General features: G+C 35.2%; 6 protein-coding genes across 9 annotated transcripts; 5 read left to right on the top strand and 1 right to left on the bottom strand.

Moving 5' to 3' along the window:
• Positions 1-136: 136 nt before the first annotated feature.
• On the top strand, positions 137-13,667 carry LOC110811857 (Transducin/WD40 repeat-like superfamily protein). Of its 4 annotated transcripts, none has more exons than XM_022038458.2 (19): positions 137-256; positions 4,329-4,482; positions 4,554-4,653; positions 4,743-4,796; positions 4,903-4,949; positions 5,752-5,785; positions 6,758-6,848; positions 7,939-8,033; positions 8,396-8,470; positions 9,525-9,616; positions 9,834-9,963; positions 10,508-10,597; positions 10,821-10,886; positions 11,068-11,159; positions 11,808-11,873; positions 12,024-12,090; positions 12,378-12,466; positions 12,741-12,867; positions 13,382-13,667. In XM_022038458.2, the coding sequence occupies exons 2-19, from the start codon at positions 4,424-4,426 to the stop codon at positions 13,427-13,429; spliced, it is 1,422 nt and encodes a 473-aa protein (XP_021894150.1). In that variant the 5' UTR covers positions 137-256; positions 4,329-4,423; the 3' UTR covers positions 13,430-13,667. The 4 variants fall into 4 exon arrangements, with proteins under 4 accessions (XP_021894150.1, XP_088071079.1, XP_088071078.1 ...); XM_088214953.1 differs by having other exon boundaries at positions 4,275-4,482; positions 7,942-8,033; XM_088214952.1 differs by having other exon boundaries at positions 4,275-4,482.
• LOC148266590 (histone H3.2) lies at positions 1,391-2,202 on the top strand. Its single transcript, XM_088214955.1, has one exon. It carries the CDS (start codon positions 1,651-1,653, stop codon positions 2,059-2,061), a length of 411 nt encoding a protein of 136 aa, XP_088071081.1. The 5' UTR covers positions 1,391-1,650; the 3' UTR covers positions 2,062-2,202.
• Positions 3,399-4,110, top strand: LOC110811829 (histone H3.2). The gene has a single exon (XM_022038407.2). It carries the CDS (start codon positions 3,503-3,505, stop codon positions 3,911-3,913), a length of 411 nt encoding a protein of 136 aa, XP_021894099.2. The 5' UTR covers positions 3,399-3,502; the 3' UTR covers positions 3,914-4,110.
• A 680-nt stretch (positions 13,668-14,347) lies between the features above and the next one.
• On the bottom strand, positions 14,348-15,011 carry LOC110811858 (histone H3.2). Its single transcript, XM_022038462.2, has one exon. It carries the CDS (start codon positions 14,874-14,876, stop codon positions 14,466-14,468), a length of 411 nt encoding a protein of 136 aa, XP_021894154.1. The 5' UTR covers positions 14,877-15,011; the 3' UTR covers positions 14,348-14,465.
• Positions 15,012-18,533: 3,522 nt separating this feature from the next.
• On the top strand, positions 18,534-21,216 carry LOC110811922 (DNA double-strand break repair RAD50 ATPase). Its single transcript, XM_022038553.2, has 2 exons — positions 18,534-19,112; positions 19,631-21,216. Exons 1-2 carry the CDS (start codon positions 18,846-18,848, stop codon positions 21,146-21,148), a joined length of 1,785 nt encoding a protein of 594 aa, XP_021894245.1. The 5' UTR covers positions 18,534-18,845; the 3' UTR covers positions 21,149-21,216.
• Positions 21,217-21,806: 590 nt separating this feature from the next.
• Positions 21,807-23,611, top strand: LOC110811917 (UDP-glycosyltransferase 92A1). Its single transcript, XM_022038548.2, has one exon. It carries the CDS (start codon positions 21,916-21,918, stop codon positions 23,428-23,430), a length of 1,515 nt encoding a protein of 504 aa, XP_021894240.1. The 5' UTR covers positions 21,807-21,915; the 3' UTR covers positions 23,431-23,611.
• The last annotated feature ends 2,875 nt before the right edge of the window (positions 23,612-26,486 follow it).

Raw genomic sequence — 26,486 nt, 5'->3', positions numbered from 1 at the left:
AAATAAAGTATGAATTTTTTTAGGCACAGATATCAAAAAGTATTATTTTTTATTTGTGATGGGTAAAATTGTAAATAACATAAATTTAAGGATATAAATTGAGAGTTATAATCCCCAAATCATAAGTTAGGGTTTTTCTATTTTGCAATCCCGTCGGCAGAAAAAAAAGAGAGAGAGAGAGAGAACTCCAAATAATCGCGTGTTGATTTGAAAGATCTATCGCAGGATGTGCAGGTTTCTTTCGTTGTGGATTCAGGTACGCTTTCGTTTCAGATATAACCTTTATGATTTATACGAGTATGTTGTTCTATTTTCGATTATGAATTTAGATATAGATCTATATTCATGTTGTTATTTGTGCAAAATTCTATATTTCAAACTCTAAAATTTCATAATAATTTAAATAACTTTCCGATCAATATCATTTTTAATGATTAGTAGGAGATGGTACTAGGTAGTTAAAAGATACAGTGCAAGTAACTTGTTTAGATAACTCGCGATACAATCCTCTCGAAGCATATGGCCACAAGACAAACGTGCAACTTCATTCCAACCACCAACTCCTATAGGCAAATCGTGCATTATTCTGCGCATAATTTTTTTATAATATTACTTTATCTAATTCTTTAATTGTGATATTGAAATTTGTTGTTGAAATAAATATCGTCTTAGTTGTTTCCTTTCTACCGTGATCATCATTGATGATGATTTTGATGTCAAATACTAACCCAAACACTCGATTTAGGTATTGGTGGGCTATTTAATTATGATACATTTAAAAAGTATTACGAGATACACTAATTAAATAATTATGTCCGTTGATACTCCCATATACGTGATGAAGATGCGATGCGTGAATTCATAGGGAGGCATAAGAGATAGGTAGTTAGTTTCATAAAGTATAGGGTAAGAATGATTTATGAAAATTAGGGTATTTGTGTAACTATATGTTTTAAATGAGAATAATTTTGATATAAATTTTAACTAAAAATTAAAATTATTTTTTTAAAACTATATATTATAATTTTTAATTTTAAAATTATTAAAAATATATATTTTAATTTTGGGTATTACTAAAAATATTTTATATTTTATTTATTGGATTACAAGAGTGATTTTAAAATATGATAATAACGTATATATATATTTTTATTAATTCTTATTATTTAGTACGGACAAAATCAAATCTTAGTGAAATTTATTTTTAATAAATTTATAATTTAGAACATTTCCATAATTTAAAAACGCCAAAAATAAAATGAAGTTTTCAGTTCCCGCCTAAGAAGCTACACTCTTATGACCCCTTTCAGGACGCAAGGATTGTGATCCTCGTCAATGAATAATCAACGGCTCAAATTCACTGTTTATTCATTAATATAATAACCAAATGAAGATATAAACTTATCCTATTCGTCAGATCCTTTCACGCAGATCGCCAAATTACAGCCGTAAGATTAAGTTTTTAACGGACGGTTCAAGATTCATTCCTCTAGCCGCCTCGAAGAAACCGAAAATTTTCAACTTCCCGCTCTCTCTCGTTCCTCTCCTATATAATCCCTGAACATCTCCAATCAAGTCAGATCTCACTGTCTTATAACTTTCTCTCTTTTTCCTGCGATCCAAACATTTATTAGTCATCGTATTATTCAAATGGCTCGTACCAAGCAAACAGCCAGAAAGTCTACCGGAGGCAAGGCCCCTCGCAAGCAACTGGCTACCAAGGCTGCTCGTAAGTCCGCCCCCGCCACCGGAGGAGTTAAGAAGCCCCACCGTTTCAGGCCCGGAACTGTCGCCCTCAGAGAAATCAGGAAGTACCAGAAGAGCACGGAGCTGCTCATCAGAAAGCTGCCGTTCCAGAGGCTGGTGAGAGAAATCGCTCAGGATTTCAAGACCGATCTGAGGTTCCAAAGCAGCGCCGTCGCCGCTCTTCAGGAGGCCGCGGAGGCTTATCTTGTCGGACTTTTTGAGGACACAAACCTCTGCGCTATTCACGCCAAGAGAGTCACCATCATGCCTAAGGATATCCAGCTTGCCAGGAGGATTAGAGGAGAGAGGGCTTAAGTTGTTGTGGTTGATCTATAGTTTTTTTAAATTGTGCTCTGTTTTAGTGTTTGTAAAATGATTGCTCAAGTAGATTGCTGTTGAGAGTAATGAATCCATTTGGTTAAATCAGATTTTAATAGAAGGAAATCTTAAATCTAATCGGAAAATTTTCTTCAAAATCTCCGGATTGATCTTCCTCGCTTTAATTCCCTGGAATGACTTCGTTTGACTGTTTGGTTGAATGGTTAATTGCACGAATTGGAGAACCTAATCAGTTGCAGCTCAGATTTGATTGAGAATTAGAATTTGGTTTAAATTTCTTGATGTTTGGAATGAGAAGCTTAATACTGTTTTATTGTGGTAATACTAATGACAGCTGGCAAGTGGGATCAATTATTCTGTTTTATTTTCATCAATTTTTTTTTTAATGAATTTAATTATAATTATAAATAAGATGCTTATTAGTTCAAATTTAATTATATACATGTTCTATATATTATGCAAATAAAAATCACAATATAAATAACTTGAATGAAAATATCTATTATATTTGTGTTGTATTTACATAATTAATATCAATAAATAGAGTTTTTTTTTTAATTATTGGATCAAATATTTTTCTAAAATTATATTATATTATTATTACGATTATAGAATTTAATTATTTAGTTATAATATAAATTTATTTTTCAATTAATTGTTTTTCATTTATATTTTCAGTTCTATATTTATACATATAGTATCATTTGGTATAAGAATAATAAGATAAAAGTTTACTTTAATTAAATTATTTTTTGCTTAAATCATTCTCATTACATTCTTATCTATAATTTGTGAACAATTAATAAAGTCGCCATTAATAACTATTTTTGTAATTTTATTTTTAATCAAATGAATCGATCATATATATATATTAATAAAAGTTGAAGTATTTTTACTTTTAAAAAATTCATAAAATTAAAAAAATATCGTAGATATTTATTTTAACAAAATTTAAATTTGATAATTTATTAAAATAAAAAATAACAAAAATTAAATCCAAATAATTAATATCTTGATTTAGCACCAAACTTGCAATCGCTGGTAACCTACTTTCCGTTCTAGCTAATCAGCGGGGCGTAGGAAATCAACGGCTCGCATTTCACGCCAAAATTTTATTAAAAGAAAACATAAATAGAAATAAAGTAATGCTACTGGTCGCTTGCAATTCACGCGGATCGCTTATTAGATGTCCTCGTATCCGTCGATGAAGTTTCAAATCAACGACTCACAATTTACTGGTTCTAGCGCGATTGGAAGAAACCCAAAAATTTGAACTTTCCCCCGTTCTTTTTCCTCTATATATATACACGCTAAGCATCATCCTTCATCTCATCTCCCTCACAATCTACTTCTACTCTTTCCAGTTCTCACTTTCTCGCAAACAAAGCACTTAATCGTCCTGTATTCTTTATTCGATATGGCTCGTACGAAGCAGACAGCCAGAAAGTCTACAGGAGGAAAAGCTCCTCGCAAGCAGTTGGCCACCAAGGCTGCCCGTAAATCAGCCCCCGCCACCGGAGGAGTGAAGAAGCCCCACCGTTTCAGGCCAGGGACGGTCGCTTTGAGAGAGATCAGGAAGTACCAGAAGAGCACGGAGCTGCTCATAAGAAAGCTTCCGTTTCAGAGGCTTGTGAGAGAAATCGCTCAGGATTTCAAGACCGATCTCAGATTCCAAAGCAGCGCGGTCGCCGCTCTCCAGGAGGCCGCTGAGGCTTATCTTGTTGGTCTCTTTGAGGACACCAACCTCTGCGCCATTCACGCTAAGAGAGTCACCATCATGCCTAAGGATATTCAGCTTGCAAGGAGGATTAGAGGGGAGAGGGCTTAAATTATTGTATTCGCGGCGATCTTTTCTGTGAAATGTAATCGATCTATTGCTTATGGTTATTTGCTGTAAAATATTTGTTCCCGTAGGTTCTTGTGCTTTGGGTGCTCGAGCGATTTAGGGGAATCAGATGAAAGTGTATGGAAACCTAATTGCCAATTGGACTTTCTCTTGCATGATCTATTGATTCATCTTTTCAATCTCTGTCCTTGTTTTAAGCTTGCACAGAGTACGTCTGAAAATTATTAATATTTTCTGGTATAATTAAATCTTAAAATTATGGTTAAATGAGTTTTAAATTGAATCGACTCTAGATCAGGGAATGCTTTGAAAATCTCCAAATAAAGTTTAATGTGTATAAAAGGTTCTCGGGCCCGGCCCATCAGCGATGATCAGGCACTCTGAGCAATCTGCGCAGGTTAGCGTAGTTTATAATGGCGGGAATATTGAAGGCGAAGTAGAAAAAGGGGGAGGCAACAGTTGACAGTGCATTGTGTGGTTTTTCTTCGTGCCATGGAGAAGTACTTGGTCCCCGTCAAGTGTCAGCCAGAAAACCCTAAACCTAAACGGAGGTGTGTCTCCTTTACGTCTTTAAAGCGTTTTAATTGTTTGTTTAACTCTATTGCATGTTGTGGACTTAAAGGATTTCGCCATGGATATGGAGCACAATTGAGCTGACCGGCAGGATCGTCTCCGAGTATCGACACAATCTCTCTGGTTTGCTGATGCAATCGTATTCCGAGGTCATCACTTTTTTGTTAATTCGTGGTTAATGTGCAATTGCTTTTTGGTTGGTTTAACATTTTGTTTGTTTTCGTTTTCTTGTGAACAGATTGGGGTGTTTAACCATTTTTATCACATTGGTGGACGGAAGTGTCCGACACACGTAAATGATTTGTATTGCAGCTCGATGTGTTGTACTTCCTGGTCTTCTTTTTTCTATGGAATTTGATGTTTTTTTTTTGTCAGCCTTTTTATTCATTGTTTTGCAGAAGACTCGGCTAGCTACAGATGGAAATACGGGAGGCCCTTTTATTAAGTCGGTGTCTTTTCTCGCATTTTTCTTTTCATTTAACTGTAAACAGAGTTTGATACTAATTTCTTAATATGGTATATTAACCCTTCTTTTTGCATAGGTTTCCATGTCTTCAGCTTATTACTGTCAGCTAATTACTAGACTAATTTTGATATGTTGAATTATATTGTGGTTGATGACTGAATCAGCTTTGTTTAGAATTCAACTATCTGGAGGTGTGTTTACAGGAATAGCAATTGGAGTATGAGTTTGCAAACATGGAAATTACGATAGAATTCTAGCTAAAAGAATTAGACTAATAACGAAGTGAATAATAAGGTAGAAACTAAATGGAAATTGAACCTAACAGGCCAATCATCCTGGTTTCTACATAACTGGGTACTTTAAAGGGCGAGGAACATATTTTTCTTGTTGAACTTAATTTGTTCCTTCAAATACAATTTACTTGACAGATTGAATCCAGGTTTTACAGAACTTGTTCACATAATGTAAAATTAGTTCAACCAAAAAATTTTTAGCCATTAAGTTTTTTATTTTTGCTATCATAGATAATATTATTTTCTCTATTGCTCACTTCTTTCTAAACTATTCTCAAATATCAGCCGCATGCATTATTCTAATATTCCATTCTGTTAGTTTCTTGGTGGTAATGTTTGTTGCTTGTACAAAGGCTTTCTCTCTCCTTGTCAGACATTTTCCCAGCAAGAAACATAAGAAACATTTTTGACGAACGGCTTGATTGTATGAGTAACATATTTATCTTCCTTTGATTGATGATGCTAAGGTTGGTGTGATTTGTTTTCAGACGGGGTATCTCTGCAGTGAACTTTGACAACAAGGTGAATAATGGACTATTCTTAATGCATCAGTTTGTCTTTCTCACCATGCTATTTTACTTTGTCATGCGTGTTCTTCAATTTTGTCAACACTCTCTGTCTTAGGATTGGTTTCTCTTTCACTTCATTTAAGTAGTTTTTCCCTCCTTGTCAATGATCTCGTGATCTAGGATAAACATGAAGATTCAACTAGATATTTCCCTTTTATTTTGTGGAATGTCCAATAATGGTAGCTTAGAGAGAACTTCAAATAGGCTGTGTTAGGTAAAACTATCGTCTGAAAGATATCTTCTGAGTCAAATTTCTTAGAGCTATTAATTATGGATGAAAACAAATTTTAGAATAAACTTTTTGCTATGAGTATGTTATCTAGCATTTAGGATTGTCATTACCAAGGAACTAGTGTCTTGAAAAGAAGATTTTGACCTTTTAAAATAAGCTATATAAGGGGACTTCCAGGTATTGTAAGATGGAGAGCTTATAAAAGAATCTGATGATAGACATGATTGTCTTGTTAAAATTTTCTGTTCATAAAGGTGTGTCACAAATTTATTGCTCAATTGGTTAGCGATTTTTTTGTCAAATAGAGAGGTTTTGGAATAAGAATTGAGGTGGCCAACACTTCAAATCGCAATTTAAAATTTGAATGCTTTAACTCTAACCCTGTCCTCGATGATTTCTTTCAGGAGCTTTTGATGGTAATACTGGCACGTTTTGTGCAACCGGTTCTAGTGAACTTAAGATTTGGTGTACTATGTTTTACTTATGTATAGTTCAGATACTGTTAATAGGGAAAAGGACTTAAATTTTATTTTTTCTTCTTTTTGTTTCTTATCTCTCCTGGTGCTTGATTGTGTTATTTCATTTCATGGAATTGATCAAAAGAAAGAGTACTTTAATTTCCATGAAGTCTAACTCCTGTGGTTATTTGCCTTCACTTCCTATCATTCCTTATGTTCTAGATTTCTTTCACAGGGAGTTTACTTGGTGTCTGTGACAAAATCTGGGTGCTTAACAGTGCATGATTTTGAAGCCCTATATTGCCAGAGTAATGATTCCTTGAAATGTAAGTTCCTTTATCAGAACGAGTAAACTTCCCCTGGCAAATTTCTTGGCCCAAGTGTATGGATTTATATCTGTTTGAATGTTAACATGTCCGTCCTTTGTGCAGATTGTTTTAAGTTACACGACAGGGATTTTTGACTGTTTGTTTCTCTGAATTTTCTAACATGGGTGATGTACACATACAAATTGGAATTATCAGTAAAAATTGCTAGATGCAGTAGCGCTAATATATCAACTGCCTGCTTGTCAAAATAACTTCAATTTATTTATAAATACCACTGTCCTGGGATTTATCAATAGTTGAAGTGTGTCTGCCAACATGTGTTACTCGAAGATGACTGGGTCTGGATATTCTTTTCCATGGGCAATGCATGTTCTGAGAGAAATGATGCACGTATGCTAATAGAAGTTATCAGTAAAAGCTTCTAGATGAAGTAGTCTTAATAAATCAGCTGCTTGCATGTCAGATTAACTTCAATTTATTCAGAAATACCACGAGTGCGAGGATTTATCAATCGGGCAAGTGTGCCTACACATGTGTTAGTGTAAGATGACCGTACCTTGATATTCTTTTCCATGGGCATACATTTATTGCGGAGAATGTATCAGTCATTCCATTTACTGGCGGTCTGGGCTTGCGAACAAGAGGCCCTCGTTCAATCATTCTTTTGCTGCTTTCTCATGTAGATTCCTTCTCCACCTACCATGAATCAATTAGTATATATCTTTCTAGAGCTTGTGGTAGTGTTGATAGTTTAAGCTTATGAAACTCATTTTGTATTGCATTTTCCAACATTTGTCTGCTGGACAAAAGTGACCCATAAAGTGGGTATTTCATTCCTCATCTGTCCATGCATGCAATTTTTGTAAGTTAGTCTCTATTCTTTTTTTTTCCCTTCCAATTTTGTCTGTCTCTTTAGGGATGTAAGATACACGCACCAAGATGCTGTTAAATTTTATTTTGGGTTAAGGCATGTGTTTTAACCTTCAGATATGTATACTTTTATGTTCTTTTCATTATGTTTTTTTTGGCTTAATAGGTTTTTATTATTTAGGTAAAATTCTTTATCTTTCTATTATTTCTCTTGAAGTAGGCTTGGGGGAAGATGAAAGTAAACATGTCCTACATACTTCCTTGAATCAAAATCTTGATGCTGTTAGATGGAATCCAGCAAACCAAGATGAGGTTTGTGTTTTTTATATAATCAGTGATGAATTTGTACGAACTGGTTTATCTAATGTGTAGGTTTAGAAAGTAGCTTATATTTGTGAGCTGTGAACAAAATTAAGTTAGATCTTAGTACTTCGATTCCCTGCAACAATATTTTGATTGTACAATACGGCTTTATAGAATGAGTTGTCTAAATCACATGAATATGTAGCCAATAAAATATTCTGTCTTCTTCTTTATGTTAGTTATAGTTATATCTTTGTGCTTGTTGGAGTTATAAATTTGCTATCATCAACTTCTAATCCCTTTCTCACACAATATTAGATTTCTAGCCTTAAGATACTTCTTCTCATTTTCTTTTTTTTTTCTTGCATTAGGTTGCTTGCGCATCAACGGAAAGTAATAAGGTGCTCATCTTTGACATTGGATATTTTTCTATCAAACCGATTGAAGTAAGTTCCTTTTGGTTCTCGCATTTTACATATGGTTCTGATTTCCTCTTTAAGTTACTACTCTGTTGATGCAAACCTAGTGTTTTACAAGCATGACTACTAGAATTTGTAGATCTGCCACCTTTTCTAATAGCTAAGGTTATACTGAGTTGAAGATCTCTTGTTCTTTAAGTTTGAAGGCATCTGAATGAAGGGATTTAGGGATGTCTTTTACAACTTCCTTCACGTGATAGTGGCTTTGTTCAATTATTTAAACTGCTCAAGAACATTGAACTAGGAAAAGGCCATGCATGAAAAATTGAAACTTGGTATAATGGGTGTGGATAAGTGAAACTGGGTACTTGAATCGCTTGTCATTCACCTTCTTAGTAGTTGCTTTAGCCTCTGAAAGAAAGATCACATTCTATCATCTGTTAGTTTATCAAATTACACTTGTTAATTAAGTAAAAACATTGCCTATATGCATGTGTTAATTAAGTCTCACGGAACATTGCATAAATGTGTATTATCTGCTGCATAAGACTGAGAACTTCTGGAATACAGCTGGTCAGGAAATTTGGAAGTCTGTAGCATTAGAGGGTAGGGCCAACATGAATTTACCAATAAATGTGGATGAAGATATACGTATTTGTATTATGTGCCTTAATTAAAAAAACAAGAGTTTTCCCCATAGATTTGAATAAAAAATGCATAAAACTGAGTTTTTTTTTTTTAAATTAGACATTCAGATAGAGGTCAATCCCTAGCTGATTGGTGTCAGAAACCTGTTGTCTAACAGCAGCTGAGAAGCAGGTTTTGATGTAGTTTTTAAGGAGTTTTAGGCTGAAAGAGGTAGATTAGAGAGATTAACAGCAGAGGTAGGAGTAGGAAGAGAGTGGGAAGAGAGAAAAGAGGGAAATAATTAAGAAGGATAGAGTTTAGAGTAGATTTTCATTCATTTCTTCATTGTTCAGGTATTATTGACTTTCTTCGTATCTTTTCATGAATTTTCTGATTTCATGACTCGTTTTTTTTATTGTTAATGAATATAAATATTTTTTCTTTATCGTTTCAGGTGTTGCGAGCAGGAAGCATTACTTCTATTTTTGGATCTGACATTCGTAGAGGTCTATGTGATATAGCCTTTACCACAATTGATGGTTCAAGGTTGGTGAATGATAAAAGATATTGACTTCTATTTTTTTATTTCTTTCACTTGCTAAAAAAGAAAGTCTGGATTATCTGTTTTCTTGAAGTAGTAGAGGAGTATATATACTAGTACCTTTTTAATTGTCTAAAGTTCAGTTTGATGCATGGATCTTGAAGTTAAAATTGCATGCATAACATGGGATGTTTATGTCATTCTGAATGTTTCATTTTTTAGGATGATAGCTTCTGATACGCTTGGCATAGTAAATGTGTGGGACCGAAGAATGAACGTATTTCCATGTATTGAGCTGACAACTGTTTCTCCTAGCACTATCAACAGTATACAAATAAGTGTAGATAATCAGGTGAGTAATTCAAAAGTTGATAAAGGTTCTCTGTGTTTTCTTCTTATATGTAATAGGAATAGAGATTCACACCTCTGTGGATTTTGGTCCTACGTTGGAGAACCTTAATGTATCCAACAGGCATTTTACAGCTGCTTAATAGCATTTGCAAAGTGGATCTGTCTTCTAAATAGTAACAAAGTCAGACTATTGATGAGAGTCAAGAAAAACTGACATTTGTACTGAAATCTCTTCACAAAGATTTCTGGGATAAACATCAGCCTAGGGAAGTCAGATGGTAAAGGGTGCAATGTGAGTTTAAGTAAAGAATATTGTAGTCATACTAGATTGCCAGGCTACTTTTATCAATCTTATAATGGATATTTTTTTTTGTTTTTCCCATTGTCATTGAGCAAGAGCTCTGGTAAAAGAGCGAAAAGATATAAATATGACTCACAAGAATATTGATAACCCATCAGTTTGATTTGGTTAGTGTTTCAGTTACCATCTCTTCTATATTTCTTTAGCAATATGTTTTCATCAAAAGTTTGTTTGGTTATTGCAGATAATCTTTGGGGGTGGTAAGGATGGGATAGTTCACGTGTGGGATCTTCGTGGTGGAAGAACGTCCACAGCTTTCCAAAGCAATAAAGTGGTAAAATAGTTGTTCTTATTTGAATTTACAATTTTCTACAAAACTTACAATGTAAAAGCTGGGTTTAATTATGAAATTACTAGGAAAACTATAGTTTCTATAACAGGGACAAATTGTTTACGGGTTCCATGCTCTCTTCTGCTTCATAACGCTGGAAACAAATGTGCAATGTCATCAGACTTTTCATTCACCTTTTTTATTTTCTGATTTTTTGGCCATTCAGTTTCGCCATCCACCTTTGACATCTTTGAAGTTAGCATCAATGCTGGGGGAAATTGAATCTTTAAAGGTATGCTTGGTTGTTCTAATGCCATTTTTGGTTGGTTTTGTCCCTAAAATGAGCAACTGCGGTTCTGAAGAATTCATATCCAGCTACAAAAGAGATTTCTGTTTTCTAGCATGTCTAGGTAATGAATGCCTTCGGAAATTTTTCAACATTTGCTTGGCAATTGACTTTCTTCATCAAGCAGGCACAATCAGAAATTGTTGCAAAGGAGATACACTCCATTAACCTCAACCCATCTTGTCCATACCAATTGGCATTTCACCTTGACGATGGTTGGTACGTTAAGAAATTAATGAAGTCTGAGACTTTTTTTGTCTGTTCAAGTTCCTACATCTTGAACTTGTTAATTCTTTCTTCACAATTACTTTATAGCATATAATTTCTGCTCCATTTTCTGCCTATCAAATAAGATCTACTGCAGACTATATTTCCTAGAAATAAGATTTCGTTTCATGATGAGCTACCTCTTTTTTCCCATCATAATGAAATATTATGTCCTATGAGTCATGAGGTCTTTATCGGAACATCCTTATGTATCTCATCACTTGGATATCTAACTACCAGCAGGGAGTTTATCTTCTGTGTAGGGAGGAAGAAAAAATGCTTTGATTTGAAATAAACGACTCCTTTTGTTTTTTCTTGTTTGGAAAACTTGGGAATAAGCGAAACTTTTACAGCTCTTGCAGTTCTTTTGTTTATAGTTTCCTGAATAGATTATTGTTGAATAAATTAATTAGCTAACTAATTTTTTGAAAGTTAAAGTCGTAGGAGCAACAAATGCTGACATTAATGGATTAATTCTTTTTTCTAGGAGTGGACTGGTTCGTAGATGATTTTATAAAATATTTGAGTTATTTGCCAGTTTTCTGATTCTACTTTATTTAGTATTTATGTATTTTGTTCTGTCATGTGCCCATGATACAGGTCAGGTGTTTTGGACATGCATAATTTCCAAGTAACCCACGTTCATTGCCCTCCTCCAGCCTGGTTGTAAGTAAAGTGCAAACAAGTCAAAGAGTTATCTAGTTTAGTAAAGAAGCTCTAAGCTCTAGTAATTCGTGTCCAATAATTTTCTTTTGATGAGTGTATTTTTTTACAGTATTAAAAACATTGAACTCTAATTGATCTTGGACTGACCAGGAATGGTTCCAACACTTCAACTGATATGTTATACTTGAGAAAACCATCATGGCTACCGACGAATTCTGTAAGATCTGTGTGTATCAGTTTGACATTTTTCTGCTAGGTTTTAATTATTCCATTATTGTTTAATCAGCTTATATAGAATTCTTATGCATCCTTAGAAGAAAACCATTTTTCTGCCGGACATACTGGGACATGAATATCACCCGATTCCTCCCATGCTGTCAGATAATGCATGTCTTAGAATGTGTTGACATTATTGCATTTCGTGGTAGCTGTAGCAATTTCTCTGGAAACCACCAAGATGATATGTTCACCAGATATAACATAACATTATCTCTTGTAATACAGGTCTATGTGGTTGGATCACCATCTGACAGTGGCATTCACATGTTAGATTTCTACCCAAGCACCAGCTCCCCCTGCCATGTGAACTATAAGTAAGAGATTTCTATCGTGGCAAAATTTTGTCGTGACCTTGTTGACTTTATAAATTTGCATAAATAAAAATATGCAATATATAATCATGGGTGTCTTATAGGTGGTTTTTGTAGACCTTTTAGATGTTCCACCAGCTGCTCAGCTGCAAATCTATTGTTCTGGTGCACTCATGAACATTGGACAGATTAGCATGCATGCATGTCTGCCTACATGTGATTGTACCGTCCTTGTCTTTCTAAATTTTTGCTCAGATGAATCGATTTTTGTTTGTAGTGAGGATTTCCAGAACACAGCTGAAACGAACCAGCCAAGTAAGCAAAATAGATTTATCCCATTGTCTAAAGGTGTTACTGCATGTGCTGCTCATCCACTCAACAGCACTGTCGTAGCTGGGACAAAGGTATTTTCGTTTTTATGATCAATTTTGCTGTATTTTCGTCATAGTCGGCGTCCTAAACAACTAATTCCTGTCATGAGCTAAAATCAAGTGAGAAGAAAATATGATGTTGAATATGTCATTTTCATATGCTAACCGTTGGAATATAGAATCTAGTAGTGAAGGCCAAACTGAATTCCTTGCGGTTAATTTCCATCTAAAAGATCTATCGGATAGAGTTCTCAGTCGAACAAGAATGAAAATGGAGTATCATCTAATTGAAGTTAAAATACACTTAGACAAGGCCATCTGTCTCCTTATATATTAATTATCAATAATGTTTCTTTTTATGTTTTCGGCTCATAAACCATTACTTATATATTGAATGGAGCTAAAAGAAGCATATATGTCAATGCTAAGGACAAGTTAGAAATCGGGGCTTATTGTTCAGTCGTGTAAATACATGTCTTGTTAGATTATGAGTTGTATTAATATAAATGGGCTAACCCAGTGACTGAATGAGAATTGATGGTTTCAGGATTCAGCATTGCTCATGGTCTCCCAGAAGAAAGCATCAGTAAATTGAAGAACATCTTTTGAAACAAAACACAGTCGAGTACATAAGTTCCTAGTTCAAGGTTTTCAGTTGTGGGTCAGCCTGTGAGGAACTTAAAGAAGCCCTTCAATTCTGGTGTTTCAGAATATTGATTGTTAGTGATGTCATTATTAATTGTGAGCAGCCAGAAATAAAATTGGATTTGTACGGTTCGACGATCAGTGTATTTGGGAAATAGGTGAATGCTATTTTCTAGTTACCCAAGTAACTCTTATTTGTTCCTTTGTGCACAAATGATTAAATCTCCAAAAGAGGCAATAGAAGGCAGCCAAATCCGAGGAAGTGAAGACATGTATGGGAGGAATACGTAATATAATGTAAAGCCTCTCTCCTTGGATATCCTTAGGCATGATGGTGACTCTCTTGGCGTGAATGGTGCAAAGGTAGATACTTCGAAGAGACCGACAAGGTAAGCCTCCGGAGCGATTTCTCTCGCCAGCCTCTGGAACGGAAGCTTCCTTATCAGCAGCTCAGTGCTCTTCTGATACTTTCTTATCTCCCTCAACGCCACGGTCCCTGGCCTGAAACCGTGAGTCTTCTTCACTCATCCGGTGGCTGGAACGATTTACGAGCAGCTTTCGTCACCAGGTGCCCTGCCTCCGGTAGACTTCCTAGCGGTCTGCTTCGTACGAGCCGTTTCCGTTAGTTCAAGAAAAAAAACAAACGACCAAGTCCAAAATGAGAAAGAAAAATGAAAACTTCGACTAGATCGCTGGTGTGTTATAAGTTTCAGCGAGGATTTTGAAGTTTTCCTGTGATTTTTGAATGCCTTACGTCGTTGATTTAAGATTTCATGGAAATAAGAGCAGCCAACCAGACTCTTCCACTCGGGCGGGAGAACATCTTCCACTCATTTCACATATTTGGTTTTTTCTTAAACTCCTTACATTATTTATAGATTTTAAAAATTATTATAATTTGCATTCATCACATTTCAAATGGTTTACATTTCCATTACACCCACCAAACAAGCGTGGTCGAGAAAATCAAGACATACATAAAAAACTTAAGCCCTCTCTCCTCTGATCCTTCTAGCAAGCTGAATATCCTTGGGCATTATAGTTACTCTCTTGGCGTGAATGGCGCAGAGGTTAGTATCCTCAAAGAGTCCGACAAGGTAAGCCTCTGCGGCTTCCTGAAGAGCCGCGACAGCGCTGCTCTGGAACCTCAGATCCGTCTTGAAATCCTGAGCGATTTCCCTCACCAACCTCTGGAACGGCAACTTCCTGATCAGAAGCTCTGTGCTCTTCTGGTACTTTCTGATCTCTCTCAAGGCCACGGTTCCTGGCCTAAAACGGTGGGGCTTCTTCACTCCTCCAGTGGCGGGAGCTGACTTACGGGCAGCCTTTGTCGCTAGTTGCTTCCTCGGCGCCTTGCCTCCGGTGGACTTCCTAGCGGTCTGCTTGGTGCGAGCCATTTTGAAAGAACAATAAAAAAAAAAAAAAAAAAAATGAAGGCGACTACAAACTGTTTGTTTCTTGAGAAAATGAGAAGGATCAGCTACTACTAATTTTTGGAGCGATGAGGAAAGCCGGATTGTTCGGGATTATATACAGAGGCTGGATTTTAAAACTTCCGCGTCAATTTGGAGGGTTTCTTTGAGATATTAAATCTTCACCGTTGATTGTCCATCATATCGACGACCGATATGAATTGTTATATCAACGATCCTCGTGCTCGACCGAATTGTCCAACGAAAATTCTGCGTTCAGGCGGGTAAACTTTTGTTCTGGCTTTTTCCGAACTTTCACAGCCGTAGATTTACAAGTGATCGACGGTCTATATTGTTTCACGGGGAGGAGAGGATCACGATCCGTGTAGAATCCAGCAGTTTTAATAATTCAGTTTCCGTGCCGGCGCCTTTTTTGCGAATTGTAGTGGGCCTTTAAACTAGGCCCATTATCCGAACCCACAGTGGGCCCAAGGCCCGAGTACATATTTAACATCTCAATATTAGACAGCATAAAAAGAAATTTGAAGCTACATAATTAAAATGGGTTTTAAATTTAATTATTTGACCAGTCAAATAGAGCAGGAGAAGCAAAATTCAACACGAATGACCTAACCGCACATTCTTGTCCAAGTGTCATTTACTTCTTTGTTTATCCAAATACTTACATTTATTAAATTAAAAAATAAATAAATAAATCCCAATTATATCCACCGATAAAATAATATATAAATTAATACATTCGCGAAACTCTAAATATGTTAATTACAATCCCTCAAGAAAATCACACTGTCTCTTATCGGTGAGTCCACTCACCAAATTAATTTTGTCCTGTCCAGCATATAACAAAAGCATGTGAAGGTTCTTCAGAATTTTGTACAGTTTGGAAATTTTAGTCCCATCAAGTTTTTTTTTTCTTTTTTTTTTTTTTTTTCCATTTCATTTAGACGTCTATGCACTTGGATTTATTTACCAAAAATAGCCTGTTAATCTCTGCAACATAACAAACAGAATATGTATATATATATGTTAATAAAGCTAGCAATTATTGGTTTTTGTGATTAGCAATAATTTTTCTTATGTGGGTGTTTAATTTCTATGCATATATATATATATATATATATATAGTTTCACTTTGAGACAAATGTCATTAATGTGGTTCAATTATTTGCTCAGCTAAAATTGTTGAAACTGTGAAAAGTAAATACATTTGACATATCTCAAGTACATGTAAGTAATTGTTAGAATATATATTTTTCTATTGCACGTACGTACACACCCTTTATGCAAATATATATATATATATATAGATTTATAGCATATAAGAATATGAGAAACCCTTCTTTACAATTATCATAACGCCGAGTTGAAGGAGGCAGAGTTTTCGTAGTACGCAGTCTGAGGTAGAATCTACTTTTTACCAACATACAATCAATTACGACAAAACCAAACCACTATACGAGGAGGAAACTCACCAAGAGCATGCATAAACATCTTCTTCTGCTTTTCAACTTGTTGGGATTATAAAAAAATTGGAATAGAATACTTGAAATAAACTCGACATTGTACTACCCAAGTACTGAAATGATTTTATTTCGGATTTTCTGGTTTTAATTATATAAACCCATATAAATAGTATGCAGATATCTATATATATATATATGTATATGAACTGTATGCATTTGCTATTTACTGTTTTATTCCCTCGTGTACGGGGGAAAAGACACCAAAAACCCATCTCCCATTGTTTCTTCTCAGCTCGTAATGAAAACGACCTCGTATTTATCTTTACCTCAACAAAGCAATACTCTTATGTATATATACAGAAAACAAATGGACCCATTTTTAATTTTTACATTTGAAAATTAAATGCTGTCTCCTTATTTAACCAAACCAGACATGTAATGGAATTAAAAATTGAAGTCGTTAACACAAAACCTAACCCTTTGGCTCCATATCTTACTTGCTAAATCTCACCTAATCCTTCATTAATTTCTAATTATCTTTAACAGTAAAATTATATGTAATTAAGAAATTATCATTATATTTTATTTTATTACAAAAGTAACTCTTTTTAACTACTAATATTAATGTTTTAAAAATAAATATAAAATTGATAACTTTACTAAGATGGGTATATGACTACGTTGTTAAAGTTGAGATAAAGTGTATTTTTTGATAATAAAATAAAATACAATGATAATTTTATAATTATATTTAAGATTAGAAAATGTTTTTGGTGAATCACCCTCGAATAATCTATTGGTTAAAACATTAGTTTAGTGCAAATCTCGTGTGATTTGAATTGGCTAAGCACTTTTTGCATGTGGGGGGGTTTGACAAACCAAGCTTTTGCTTTTTTTGTGGGTTTGGTTAGCTTGGAAGGTTAAAAAAAAAAATCCCACTAATCATACTTGGAATTCCATTACGATTGTTTAATTTTGTAACTAAATGTTGAATATGTCATTAATTTAATGGGCATTCTTGTAAGTTTAAGAATTAGCGAAGGGACTCTTCCCCCTTTTTTTTTAGGTCCCCACTGCGGCATTTTGCCTCACTTAGATTCATTCTTTAAATTTGAAAGAGAGAAGACGATGAGAGTATTGAAGGTGTCGGATGTCTCCGTCCCCCCTCCCCCTCCCCCTCCCCCCACCCGCACCTCTGTTTCTTTGGACAATTCAGAATTTTCACTTGACAAAATTGCCCTAATCCATACTTCAAAAAAAATATCTTTTAAAATGGTTAAATCAATAATTTCGTTTATGGGTAATTTTGATATCAGCAGGATACTGTTTATACTTGTGTATATACCCCCCCATATAATATATATATATATATATGTATGTATGAAAGAAAAGATTATTCCAAATGCAATTGATTTCCACTTCAACACTTTGATTGTTTCCTCACCTTTCTTCGAACTACTCAATGAAAAGGCTTGTCTGTGTCAAATATCTTATCCTTGTTTTCTCTCCCTGTTTTTTTTGAATGATAAGGTAATGGGAGCTCCACTCTCTAAAACACATGGAAGTTGTATGATAGTGTTTATATATATATATATATATATTGATAATTAAATAATTATTTTACAAGTAATTCAGTGAGATATTCGTTACAAAAAGAGTAAGCTATAACATAAGTGATTGTATTTTGATAGATTATGTCAAAGTTCCAAACCTAAACCAAGAAAAAAATATGAAGCAACCAACTATGAGTTAAAATTGCATAATATATACATATAATATATATATATATATATATATATAAAAAGCATGACCCAGCAAAAATCTTGATCCAAACATACAACCCACTTGTATGATTAGATTAGATAAGTATTATAACATAATTATTATTATTTTATATATATATATATATAAAAAGTCAAAAAATAATACCAAATCTTTTTGGCATAATAGTGGTGGTGGCATAGTGTACCGAAAGCAATCATGGTATACCACTTAACACCCTGTTTGGGTGTTGAGAAAATTGTTGTGCTTTCTTTTGGGAAATTGAGGGTATTATGGTAAATCAATAAATTAATTAAATTGAATTAAATTTATTTTATTTTTTATATACTGAGTTAAAAAAAAAAAAAAAAACTACTCTTCTCCCTCTCTGTCCGGTTCTTTTCTTTAATTTCTCTGCTTCACATGTTCTCATTCTCTCAACCATTCTGAGAAAACAGACAAACATTCATTTCTCCCTCTCTGTTTTCTTTTTCTCTCTCTAGCTTCTGGTCCTCCAAGATTCTGCACGAGATATCTATAATCTTCAACTCTGCGTTGGAAATCCAACCGTTAGATACCCATCTGCTAATCTTCTCCGTTCCTTTTTTTTTTTTTCCCCTTTTCTGATTGAAATTTCATCAGCACTTCGTTTTATTCTCTAGTTTTGTTTGTGCTGCTCTGTTTCTTCTTCTTCTCTATCTTCCCGGTCATGGCGGCCGGCACTGTTGTCTCTCAAATCTTTCAGAGCAACGGCAATAGCAGCACCGAAGAGAATAACATTCACGGCGATACCAGCAATAATGAAGTGAGTAGGAAGGAGATACAGGCCGCCATTGCCAAAGCAGTGGAGCTTCGAGCTCTTCATGCAGCTCTTATACAAGGGACGAGCCCTGCAAATCTAAGATACCCATCTTCTTCACCTGTTTCACGCCCTGTTTCTCAGTTATCTGCGCAAGATTATCCTGTTTTCACTCCTGTGAGTTTACATTTCTCTGGGGGTCTCATGTTTTGATTTTTTTTTTTTTTCTTTCAGTTGATAATTTACTGTAGTATATTTAGGTTTTAAAAACATTCTACCTGGAATATGAGTTTCTAAGTTAATCATGGGTGAGACATTTAGGCTTTATTTTCTTGATTGTTTATGGTAATCATCTACATTGTGTGTTTTTACACAGATACCATGTTAGTTTTCTCTACACGGTTTAAACCTTGTAGAATGCTTTTTTTAAAAATAGTACTATATCAGAACTTTGATTATGTTTAATACAATTCATTAATCAAAATCAGAACTTTACTGTTTCTCTCACTACTTAGATAAGCTCTTTTTCAGTTTCATGGTACATTAATTAATTCCTTCAACTTTCATGAACTGGGTATGTCTTATTTTTGATCAAAATCAAAAGGTTTGTTCATATTCAAGTGAGATTCTCAAACATAGTTTCTGGGTTTTTATGTTGAAGAAAAGATTTATTAACTTTTTGGAAGTACTTACAGAGTTACGAAGACGAATCCTTACCGGGTTATCAGCAAACCACAACAAGGAATAGAACATTATCAGAAAGCTGGGATGAATATGGATTTGAAGGAGGAAGTGGGAATGAAACTGCCTTATCAGATCACAAGAAGGAAAATCCAGTTTCCAGGAAAATATTTTCTCCCGGTTTTGCTGCTCTGGAATCCCACAATTATACCACTGATGATCAAAAATCAGTCGCTGGCTCATCTGCAAACCAAATTACAGTCCTCCAAACATCACCTGTCACAGAATACTACAAGTCAAGAAGAAGAAATGGTTTAGGAGACTTCAAACAGGCATCATATAAGCCTGCAATCGTAGCATCCGAACCCGAGAAGGTTACGAGCATCAACAAGAATTCAAACATTGTTATGCCATTGACGGACTCTCACTCGTCCCTCCATCCACAGCCAAAGAACAAGGGAGTTATGTCTTGGTTGTTTCCGCGGCTAAAGAAGAAGCACAAGAATGATCAGAATTCGCCTACCCGGACAGAATCTGAGGAGGTTTCCCACAAGGAATTTGGAATGATGTCAATTGAGACATTGAGGAGGGAATTGTTAGAAGCAAATGAGAACAAAGAAGCAGCTTTAATGGAAGTTGCAGAGATGAAAAACTCATTAGGGGAGCTAAAGCAGAAGCTTGAGTACTTAGAAAGATACTGTGAAGAGCTGAAGAGGGCTTTAAGGCAAGCAAGCAAGGACTCCAATGTTCAAGAAAAGCTAGGAACTTTTCCCAAGAAAGGGAAATCCATTGATGGGAATGGGGAAAACTTGATGCCAGTTAGTGAGGAGGTAATGGTGGAAGGTTTCTTGCAGATTGTATCAGAAGCAAGATTGTCAGTGAAGCAATTCTGCAAAACCCTTATCGGACAGATTGAAGAGACAGACAAAAGTCTAATGGATAACCTGAATTTGATCCTGCAGTCTCATAAACTTTCATTAAATTTCAGGTACTCAAAAGCAGTGCTGTACCATTTAGAAGCAATCATAAACCAGTCACTCTACCAAGACTTTGAGAATCCAGTGTTTCAGAAAAATGGCTCACCAAAGCTTCTTGATCCTGAACAAGATCGCCAAGCACAGTTTTCTTCATTCGTTGCTCTGAGAAATCTGAGCTGGAACGAAGTGTTGAGGAAGGGGACAAAGTATTACAGTGAAGAATTCAGTAAGTTCTGTGATCAGAAAATGAGTTTGATAATCACAACATTGAACTGGACAAGGCCATGGCCTGAGCTTCTGCTTCAGGCATTTTTTGTGGCTGCAAAATGTATCTGGTTGCTTCATTTGCTAGCATTTTCTTTCAATCCGCCTTTGGGGATTTTGAGGGTAGAAGAGAATAGAAGCTTTGATCAAAATTATATGGAGGATATGTTTGTTGATCGGCAAAGATCACACTGTCCGAACCGGGTAAAGATCATGGTGATGCCAGGGTTTTATGTTCAGGATAGGGTTTTAAGGTGTAAGGTTCTCTGTAGGTACAAGTCTGTCGTTTGATTTACTAATTAAACTCCAAAAAAAATATATATATATTTTTCATATCACTGAATTATAGTGATGATTAATTCGATCATATAAATTTTATAATCACCAAATTTTATGCGTTTGAGAAATGAGTTTTTTTACTCTTATTATTCTTATTTTATCAATTTGATTGTTAGGATAAAAATATTAATTCAACAGTAGAAATATGATGGTTTAGATTAAACCATAAGTTTGTTAGTTACAAACTTGAAAACTTTTGAGATTTGGCGTAGAACAAGCCATGAATCTTGTGGGATTGACAAGTCCAATGATGGGTAATAATCAAACACCACCCAAAAATTTAGACCAATCCTCCTGCCAATGGGTCTACAAAATTGACTACAACGAGAGTAAGGATCCAGACAAACATGGTAACCCATTAGGCCCATAAAATCAACCGACTCAATATAATATACACACACACATATCATCTTTTAGTACATTTATTCAAACATCTTTTGGTTTTGACCTCTATGATTGAAACCCAAATGATGATCTCCCATATCTAATTAAATAAACTTACCAACATTTTTATTTTTTCAAAACGACTTCCTATTGGGTCATCAATTGAGATCAATAATTTTAAATTTAATCATTCTTTAAGTGAATAATTATAAAATCATGAATTGGAATATTGTTTATATGAATTCACTTAACGAGCATCAGCCAATCACTCCAAAGAACAGTGAAAAATGAGATAATTTATCTTCCTCCTCATCTTCTTCCTCAAGATCGATCTCATGGCACGGAGCAAGGACAGCATCGTCTTGTTTCCATTCATGGCACAAGGCCATCTCATTCCTTTCTTAGCTTTAGCCCAAAAACTCCACCAAACAACAAACTGCACCATCTTCTTCGTCAACACTCCTCTCAATATCAGAAAACTCAGCTCCTCCATTCCCCCCGACTCCGACATCCACCTCCTCGAGATCCCCTTCAATGGCGTCACCGACTACGGCCTCCCTCCCAACGCCGAGAACACAGACTCTCTTCCCTACGACCTCATCCTTCTCTTCCTCGAAGCTACTTTATCTCTCAAACCCTCCTTCAATCACTTTCTATCCAACCTTATCCGTGACCAGAATGGCCGGAAACCGCTCTGTATCGTCTCCGACTTTTTCTTCCCATGGTGCGCAGAGGTGGCCCGTGAATTCGGTGTGTTCCATGTGACGTTTTCTGGCTCTTCTAGCTTTGGGTTCGCTTGTTACTACTCAATCTGTCTAAACTTGCCTCACCGGAGCTCCGAACCCGACGAGTATTTCACCTTGCCGGATTTCCCAGAAGCTTCAAAGTTTCATGTAACGCAGCTTGCAGAACATATCAGAGCCGCCGATGGTAAAGACCAATTTTCGAGATTTATCCAGAGAGTGTTTCACATGTTGGGGGAGGCCGATGGGATTTTGTTTAACACGGTCGAGGAACTTGATTTGATTGGATTGAATTATTTCAGAAGAAAGTTTAAATACCCTGTTTGGCCTATTGGTCCAGTTCTTTTAACAGCTGAGAGATCTGCTCGAGCGGGAATGAAACAAGCCGGAATCACGACGGAGCTCTTGAAAAAATGGCTCGACAGTAAACCAGATAACTCAGTTCTGTACGTGTCATTTGGGTCGCAAAACACCATTTCAGCGCAGCAGATGTTGGAGCTGGCCATGGCGCTGGAGTCCGCCGGCAAGAACTTCGTCTGGGTTGTTCGGCCTCCGGTGGGATTTGACATAAACTCAGAGTTCGACGCCAAAAAATGGTTGCCTGAAGGATTTGAAGAGCGAGTCAGTGAGTCAAAAATCGGGTTACTGATTAAAAAATGGGCACCCCAGGTTGATATTCTGTCTCATAAATCAGTGGGTGCGTTTCTGAGTCATTGCGGGTGGAACTCTGTGCTGGAGGCTCTCAGCCATGGCGTCCCCATACTGGGTTGGCCTATGGCTGCTGAACAGTTTTATAATGTGAAGATTTTGGAAGATGAAATTGGGGTTTGTGTTGAGTTGGCGAGAGGGAAGACGAGTGAGGTTAGGCATGAAGCTATGGCGGCGAAGATTGAGACGGTGATGAACCAGATGACGGGGAAAGGGAAGGAAATGAGAAGGAGAGCCGGAGAGGTTAAAGAGACTACTAGAAAAGCCAACGAAGATGACGAAGGGTTCAAGGGTTCCTCCGTAAAAGCCATGGATGAGTTCTTGAATGCTGCTTTGGGGATGAGAGAGAGGATGGAGAAGGAAAATGGAAGATTATCTTTGCTTCATCAGAAGACATGAATAAACTGGTAAAGGATGATCATTGATTATTACTGTTTTATCAATTTAGAAAGTTGTAATAATAAATTTGGGTTAGATTATACCTAACTTTTATCCTTAATTTTTATATTACAAAAACATTTGGATTGATAATGACTTCCAAAAACTCAAAATTCAATTAATACTAAATTTATTAGTCTAATTACCAAAGTTGTTTAATTGAATCAAGTAAAGCTTCCTTTCCCGTTCAAAGGTGTAAATTTGGCATATATCCAATAACGTATTCATTCTTGCTCTCTGCGTAAAGACTTAGAAAAAGTAAGAATTTATTTTTACAGACTTGAAAAGGAAGAGATTTGCTCATAAGGGTGTTCATATTGTTCTGAACTGGGTAAGGGAATTGTGATGTTAAGGTTGAGTTTAATGGAAGACGAAAACGGAGGAGGAGTAACCATTTTGGTTTCTCTGGTTGAGTTTAACGATAGAGAGAAAGAGGGTTTCTAGGGTTTTGGAGTTGGGATTGAAGGTTGGTGGAGGAAGAAAGAGCTGTAATTCTATGGAGGAAAGCTTAGGTGGAGGTCAAGCCGTCAATATTAGTCAAAGTAAATAATGTATTTTACGAATTTAATATATATAATTATACTGACAGTAAATATGAAAGTTTTCTGTTGAATTCATTTATAATAAAAATTCATAATTAATTTAAAGTGTATTGCTTTAATTAAACGTGAAATTTTATTTAAGTTTAATTTTTTTAATCATCGTAATAGTTTCTACATATATTTTTACTTAAACCAATGTTATAGTCAAGCAAATTCACAAATAATAAGGAATATATTTATAAATCTACTTATAGTTAATTAAAGAAATGTAAATCAAATTAACAAATAAATTACACACATGGGAAATTTCAATTTTATATGAAGTTCTATATAAACTCATATTTTAATAATCTTATATATTATTCATATAATCTCTAAGGTAAGTAAAAACAAGAATTTTATAAATATAATGTACATATAATTTTTTTTTTTAAATTTATAATAGCTTGGCCAAACTCAAAAATAAAAAATAGACCAATTATATAATGAACTGAAAATTTAGAAGAAATTCTCTATTTAAATTAAGGTACGGATATTGAGTATGATTACTCGATTAAAACTATTCCATTAAGCCCATAGGCTTCAATTCCATTACATTAAAACCCACATCTAATGCAACCCGACCCATTCTTGCACTTAACTCGGCCCAATAATTAATTTAGCTCGTGCAAGCCGTTAGCTCATTCCTTTAAATATCTAATTTGTGCCTGATCCAAAGAGCATTCTTAAGGAATCAGAAAGCAGATAAAGGGAGTTCTACGGGGTTTCTTTGGAAGAAGAGGCCTATTCTTATTCTCGATCTTCTCTATTTTTGGGATTTGGGGTTTTCTTGATTTTTTTTTTGTTCTAATCAGAGAAGGAAGACTAAGAAAATTGCAGAACAAGCTAGTAAAGAAAGAAAGAAACTGTAATTTGTAAGAGGTATGCATTAATTCACTTATGGATTTATGTCGAATGTTGCTTTGAATTATGAATGACAACACTTTGTTCTTTAAGTTGTTGGTTAATCGGTTTCCATGCTCATAATCACAATATTTTATTCATTCTACTTACTCACTTCCTTGAACCTTCATTGGTATGATTATCTAGAATAGGATTATTAAAAAGCATATTAGGATTTTTCTTGAGAGGGTTTCTTTGGAAGAAGTGTGCAGAAAAGAGGGCTATTCTTATTCTAGATCTTCTCTATTTTTTAGAATTTGGAGTTTTCTTAGTTTCTTTTAGGTTCTAATCAAGAAAGGATGACTAGAAAAATTGCAGAACAAGCTAATAAAGAAAGAAAGAGACTGTAATTTGTTAGTGGTATGCATGAATTTCTCTTATGGATTTATGTCAAATATTGTTTTGAATTGTGAATGACAACACTTTGTTCTTTAGGTTATTGGTTAATCAGTTTCTATGTTCATAATCACAATTTTTGTTTCTTTCTATATACTCACTTCCTTGAACCTTTGTTGGTATGATTATCTGGAATGGGATTATTATAAAGCATATTAGGATTTTTCTTGAGAATGTTTAGAATGCTTTATTCTGCCTTAAGAACGCTTGAACAAGTCTTGATATGATTCTGGCTTTATGTGCAAATTTTTGCAAATCAATTTCTTGGTTAAAGTCCGAGAGAGTATTATTTAAACTCTAGTCTCTTTCTTCTTTCTTGCTTGCTGTTTAGTGTCTTTCAAGGACTCTCAAAAGATTAAATAACAATTGAACTAATTTATGTGGTGGTTAATGGACTTCTGAAACGGCCCCGGAAAATTGGAATGAAATGTATATTAAAAATATCAAATGCGGAAGCGAAGTCAAAATTTGATTAACATCTCTTACACTGAAACCAGAAAAACGTGCTCAAAATATAAAAGATCAACCTAACTAAAAGAGAAATTCGAAAGTAAAGCTATGAATATGACTTTGGAGTCTTTAGGCGTCCCCTTCGTCGTCTTCTTGCGGAACGGGCTCGGGAACAATGTTTTCCTGATCTGAAATGATTAAATAAGGAATGAGCTACACTAGCCCAGTAAGGACATCACGATATCTCACCGTCACGGAGGTAAAGGTGGGTAGAAAACACAAAAAGACCAATGGAACATAATTTACAATAAATTCATTCATCAGTAACAAAACTTTTTACCATTCACTTACCTCGGTGAAATTCATAAAATAATATACGAAAGCAATAGTATTATCATTATTATGAAATCATGTAAACTATGCAACATAATACTCATCACGTTTTTGCAATTCAATCATTACACAATCACTTTTTCTCATTCATCAGCCTACTAGTTACCCTTAATACTTGTAATCAGATTTCAGGGTCGTCCCCATACCCCGTCCGGTATGGGCGCCAAAACACATAAAATCTCCATACCCCGTCCGGTATGAGAGACCACAATCCCGGTAGGGTCCCCTACGGACCCGGTCCGTCCACCATCTCCCAGGATATCTAGTCAGGCTGAGCACATTACACAATTATCA

The sequence above is a fragment of the Carica papaya genome, chromosome 3 (genome assembly GCF_054855325.1).
Source record: "Carica papaya isolate Zhongbai chromosome 3, ASM5485532v1, whole genome shotgun sequence".
Lineage (NCBI taxonomy): Eukaryota > Viridiplantae > Streptophyta > Magnoliopsida > Brassicales > Caricaceae > Carica > Carica papaya.
This window is presented reverse-complemented; position numbering and strand designations above follow the sequence as displayed.

Bases quoted from the DNA above. Each gene is read 5' to 3' on its own strand.
- LOC110811857 (XM_022038458.2), top strand. From the start codon at position 4,424: ATGGAGAAGTACTTGGTCCCCGTCAAGTGTCAGCCAGAAAACCCTAAA. The intron at 5,786-6,757 runs GTGAATAATGGA...TTTCTTTCACAG, and splicing joins CAGTGAACTTTGACAACAAG to GGAGTTTACTTGGTGTCTGT. The intron at 12,868-13,381 runs GTATTTTCGTTT...TGATGGTTTCAG, and splicing joins CTGTCGTAGCTGGGACAAAG to GATTCAGCATTGCTCATGGT.
- LOC110811917 (XM_022038548.2), top strand. From the start codon at position 21,916: ATGGCACGGAGCAAGGACAGCATCGTCTTGTTTCCATTCATGGCACAA.
- LOC110811922 (XM_022038553.2), top strand. From the start codon at position 18,846: ATGGCGGCCGGCACTGTTGTCTCTCAAATCTTTCAGAGCAACGGCAAT. The intron at 19,113-19,630 runs GTGAGTTTACAT...AAGTACTTACAG, and splicing joins ATTATCCTGTTTTCACTCCT to AGTTACGAAGACGAATCCTT.
- LOC110811829 (XM_022038407.2), top strand. From the start codon at position 3,503: ATGGCTCGTACGAAGCAGACAGCCAGAAAGTCTACAGGAGGAAAAGCT.
- LOC148266590 (XM_088214955.1), top strand. From the start codon at position 1,651: ATGGCTCGTACCAAGCAAACAGCCAGAAAGTCTACCGGAGGCAAGGCC.
- LOC110811858 (XM_022038462.2), bottom strand. From the start codon at position 14,876: ATGGCTCGCACCAAGCAGACCGCTAGGAAGTCCACCGGAGGCAAGGCG.